The sequence below is a fragment of the Andrographis paniculata genome, unplaced genomic scaffold, assembly GCF_009805555.1.
Source record: "Andrographis paniculata isolate CXL003 unplaced genomic scaffold, ASM980555v1 Contig86END, whole genome shotgun sequence".
NCBI classification, from domain to species: Eukaryota; Viridiplantae; Streptophyta; class Magnoliopsida; order Lamiales; family Acanthaceae; genus Andrographis; species Andrographis paniculata.
The window spans coordinates 5266954-5272313 of NW_026137624.1; the positions used below are offsets into that span (position 1 = coordinate 5266954).

The following is a 5360-nucleotide window of genomic DNA, read 5'->3' on the forward strand; positions in this document are numbered from 1 at the left end:
ATGTATGGTTCTGGTGTTTTGTAATAAATAGAAATAATAGTATTGATTTTGATATTTTTATCCATTTGATTTTATAATGATATATTGTAATTTAATTAAAAATTAAAGAGTATTTTAATATCAATTTATAATTATATTTATTAATATAGAAAATAGATACATTTGAGAGTGAAACATATAAAAATAATAAAATATACATTGAGTTGGAACAAATAAAATATTTTTTATAATAATAAAAATAATAAAATATCTTTTACTATAAAGGAGTTATTGGTATATGAAAAATAGTGATATATATGTATACATAAATTCGCTTCTTATTTATTTGTACTTAAGAATTGAAAGTTTTATATTAATTTTAATACTAAATAAAATATTTATTTATATTTGATAAAATAATTATTTTACATTTTAGTTATGCAATTTTAAATTAGATAAATAATAAAAATAATAACATTCAAATATATTGGCCTATTAGCTCAGTTGGTTAGAGCGTCGTGCTAATAACGCGAAGGTCGCAGGTTCGAGACCTGCATGGGCCATTTTTTTTTTTATTTTTGGTCCAGTGATCGCGTTTTCGTTGCTCAATAATTTCTACAGATGCACATAATCGCATTTTATGTTTTAGCGACTTACTTATGACATAGTCGCTTTTCTTTCCCCCAAACGCTTTTCATTATTTCGGCTCCACTACTTAAAATCGCATTTGATATCTCTAACGACTTTAAACTTCTTCCACCAAATCAAACAGATACAATTGCAGAAATCTCAACTTATTTATTAATCTCAAAAGTCAAAAGCACACCTTAGATACAAAAAAGATTCATAATTAACTATACCCACCTCAGATCAGACAACATAAACATTCCATAAATTAATTAAAACTAAAACTAAAATTAAAAATCCTCTCCTTACGTCATATGTATTTCTTGATAGCTCCCAAAGTTGTGTTCTTGATCATCAAAATTCCAAATCCCATCCCACAAAATGCAATCTTGTGGGGTGTTGTAATCCAACCACATCAATCCCATGTTGCAGCATATGTTGTCGTCTTCTTGACGACGATTCTCAGCAGTCGTAGTCGACGATTTCGTGTCCATTTCTTGCATGAAATGATGAGTGTCTTCTTCTTGTTGAAAGTGTTGGATTTGGACACTATTGTTGTTGTTGTTATTCATTTCATTTTCCTTAATTAGGGTTTTTCTCCTTTCTACCATGTTGTTGGTATTAGTTCTCTTCTTGAAATGTGTTCTCCAGTAGTTCTTGATTTCGTTGTCCGTTCTTCCCGGTAAATATCGCGCTATTGTTGACCATCTGCACCATATTAGCCCGATAATGAAAATCTATATATAATTTTATTTCCTTTTTTATGCATTTAAACAATTATTTCAATTCAAAAATTTGTTATTCGAACTCTATTTTTCTTTATTAATACAAATTATTGTTTATAATGGAAATATACTTATTTTTATACAAAAATATTTGAGTTTAACACTACTATATATCACTTAAAAAAATGACAAAATCAAATCACTTAAAACACAAAAGGAATACGCCCCTATAAAGTTTTTGTCGACTTTTGGGTTATTCTGAGAGTCATAAATAGGCGAATACATTCTTAATATAATATTTAAAATTAAAAAAATAAATATATAATTTGAATTTTGATGCATAATGCAATTAACACAAATTTAAAAGATATATAACAAAGAAATTTACTTGTTTCCCCAAAGGGCATGGAGCTCGATGATGATGCCTTCTTCTTGAGGGGTTAATTGCCCTTTCTTGAGGCCTGGCCTTAGGTAATTTACCCACCTCAGCCTGCTGCTCTTCCCACTCCTATTTAATCCTAATTTAAAAAAGAAAAATTAAATTAAAATTAAAGGTATGTTAATATGTGCTTAATGTAATATAAATAAATGTTAATATAATATTTTGAAGAGAACATATTTGTGATGTTATATTTTAAATAAAAAAATTTATGTAATTAATGTAATATTTAAGGGGGAAAAAAAGTGATAGTGATTATTACTAAAAAAAAAAAAAAAAACAAAGGTGAAATAAGAACAACACAAGTACATTATTGTTAATCATCAAAGTAAGTATATAAGATGTTAGATATAAACAATATAAGTCTCGGAAAATTGGCCTCAAATTCCGAGTCTTATGTTGTTTAATCGATATAGATTAAGGTTAATCCAAAGAACATATTCGATTTAAAATTTTTTTAGTATACCATCACGGTAATTTCTTATATATATATATATAAACAAACAATTTACTCTAACAAATTAAACATACAAACTAATTAAATTCCAAAAGAACACATGTATATATATAATACCTGTACAGTCCGAGACAGAGCTCCATCTTCCCTCTCCATAGTGAGTGACATACTCAAGAAGCAGCCTATCTTCTTCAGGTGTCCATGGCCCTTTCCTCCATCTAATTTCTTCATTACTATTATTATTCTTATTACAAACCCTCCATTTCTCCATCTTCAATTTTTGTATAGGGTTTTCTTCTAATTAATTTCTGAGGTTTATTGTACTTGAAATGCCAACACACACATATGGGTGTGTATATATATATATACATATATATATGCGGGGGTGATGAACCCTTTTGTTAATTAAATTAATTAACAAGTGCACTAAAAATGTTTCCACTTTGGAAGATTGTTAATAGGAATAAGAATAAATATATTTATAATAATGTGTTGTTTGAGAAGAGTGTGCCAAGTGTGAAGTTTTGTGTATGTATATAGAAATAGGGTTTGATTTGGAGCAATGATGTAAGAACAAGTGTTGGCAAGAGAGGATATATGTGTGCCAATATTGTACGATGAAACAACAAGGACAATAATTCTTCTATTTAATTATTATTTAAATTAAATTAAATTAAATTAATAATAATGGAGTTCCGTAAGCAGGAATTAGTTTGAATTCCTCCACCACACCACATGTACATTCACATATATATATATATATTATTATTATTATTATTGATTTTATTTAAAATTATCTATTTATTTATTTATAAGATCCTTAGGCTGCTGGATCGAATCTTTTGTGCGATCTTGGTATGGAATGATATGGTTCTTGGAAAATGGCTTATGCCCCAATCAATATTGGACACTTAATTGTCTACTTACTATATATATATATATATATATATCATATATTTCATCACTTCTTCTAGATTTTAATTTTTTATCATTACATCACCATGCAAACATATATATATATATATATATTTGTAGAGAGAGAGAGAGAGAGAGAGAGAGAGAGAGATTATGTTGATTTAATTTGTGAAGACCACGTCAATTAGTATTATAATAATAATAATTTAAAATAATTAATTAATACGTGACTACTCACTCACTCATGAGTCATGTACGTAAGCTGTCTTTCGTTTGATCGTACAAATGTGTGCTCATTTGATCGTACACAAGTTTTAATAAAAGTGAGTAATAATTATTAATTTTTTTTTATAGTAAAAAATAGTACAAAAGTGGAATTATTTTTTACTTAAAAAGGAAATGAGAATATTTTTCGATGACAATCCAAAAAGAAAAGTGAGCATATATTTGAATGAATGACTGAGGGAGTAATATTTTTAGTTACTCATAAGTCATAACTGATTTTGTTCTTCCAGTGTTTTTTCTTTCAATCTTTTTATTACTATATATTTTCATGGTTTACCATTAAAAACAATTTATACTCCCTCCGTCCTGTTGGAAGGGTGGCGTTTGCTTTTTGCACATAAACTTTTTAATATTAGTATTATATTAGATTGTAGTGAAAAAGACAAAAAATACCCCTATTAGTATAGTGTAATATAAAAGTAATGATATATGTGTAATATATTGTAAGTTGAAAGGTTATTTATTATGTTAAGTAGGTAGTACAATTACTATTAAGAAATGGTAACTTTGTTTTGGGACGGACGAAAATGAAAAATAGGTAACCTTTCAATGGGACGGAGGAAATATATCTTTTATAAAATATTACATAAATTTACGAAAACTTTAGTATGTTTAGTTTTTATTTTAAATCAAATTATTACTACAATTCTCAATGAAAATATATTAGTTTTTTTTTTTTCAAAATTGTATTAAAAATACTATTTATAATTAAAACTTAATTTTAATAAAATTAAAGAACATACAATAAGTTATGATGTTCTTAGATTCAAAAAGGTAATCAACTTATTGTGGTAAAGTTGAGATGAGAAAGTTTGAGGCCAATCTAGTTTGTTTGCTGTAATTTAAAAAATGAGATAGTGATTTAAATTTTTATTTAAATAATATTTTGATAGTAATAATATTTTTGTAAAAAAAAAATAATAATAATATTAATTTTATTGAAAAAGGTAAGATAAATAATAGCAATTTTATTTTGAAATCATAACCAAAGAAACTCTTATATTCAATTCTTTCAATTATAAACTCCAACTTGTCTAATTTCTTTCCTTTTATTTTTATTTTAAGATGTTCCAAAATTTTGTTAAGTTTTTTCTACTTTATATTAAGGGAATTTTTTGGTTTTAATTTGAAATCAATATATTTACTATTTGATTTGCATAATTTTAATATATATATATATATCATATTAAAATATTTTTAAATCAAAATTAAAATAAAAAACTAAAATTCAAACTAAAACTAAAGCCAAACAAACTAATTTCAGTTCCTCTTTTACATTTATCAATATAATTTGTAAAATTTCACACATAAAATAGAAAAAACAGAATGGTAAAAAATCTATCAAAAGTATACTCTCCCGTCCCGAATAAAGTATAAGTTTAAATTTTTATAGTAGATTAATAAAAAATAATAATATTTTATTAATTAATAAAAATGTACTCCCTCCGTCCCAAACATCCTACAACATTTCATTTTTGGTATGTTCAAAACATCCTGCAACATTTCTCCTTTTTGGTATGTCCCAAACACCTTGCAACATTTCCAAAATAGAAAATAATTAATTATACTTAATTTCTACCACACACTTTATCATCTTACATCATCCGAATAAAAAAATAAAATATATATTTCTCTCCCCATCACATCACCTAATTTCTAAATTATCCTAATTAATATACCCACCTAAAAACCCGTGCCAAAAATAAATGTTGCACCTTGTTTAGGACGGAGGGAGTATAAAATAATTTTAACATTTTTACCATTTATAATTTATGTAAAAGTTAAAAATTATTTTAGTATTAATATTTGATTATTTTTATTATAATTATAGGAAATTGTTATTTTTGAATACAAATTAAAAAATAATAAAAATCCTATTTTCAACTAGGACAAATGGAATATCATCTAAATGAAATAATAATTATAATAAAAC

General features: G+C 25.4%; 1 protein-coding gene and 1 non-coding gene across 2 annotated transcripts; one reads left to right on the forward strand and one right to left on the reverse strand.

Moving 5' to 3' along the window:
- The first annotated feature begins 468 nt into the window (after positions 1-468).
- TRNAI-AAU (transfer RNA isoleucine (anticodon AAU)) lies at positions 469-542 on the forward strand. Its single transcript has one exon. It is a non-coding gene; the product is annotated as a tRNA-Ile (tRNA).
- A 654-nt stretch (positions 543-1196) lies between these two features.
- LOC127242056 (transcription factor MYB59-like) lies at positions 1197-2498 on the reverse strand (the record flags this gene model as incomplete). The annotated part of the gene is made up of 3 exons (XM_051261388.1): positions 2345-2498; positions 1720-1849; positions 1197-1314 (listed from the first exon to the last, which is right to left on the reverse strand). Coding segments are annotated over exons 1-3 (402 nt in total), but the record flags the coding sequence as incomplete, so codon positions are not given.
- Between the last annotated feature and the right edge of the window lie 2862 nt (positions 2499-5360).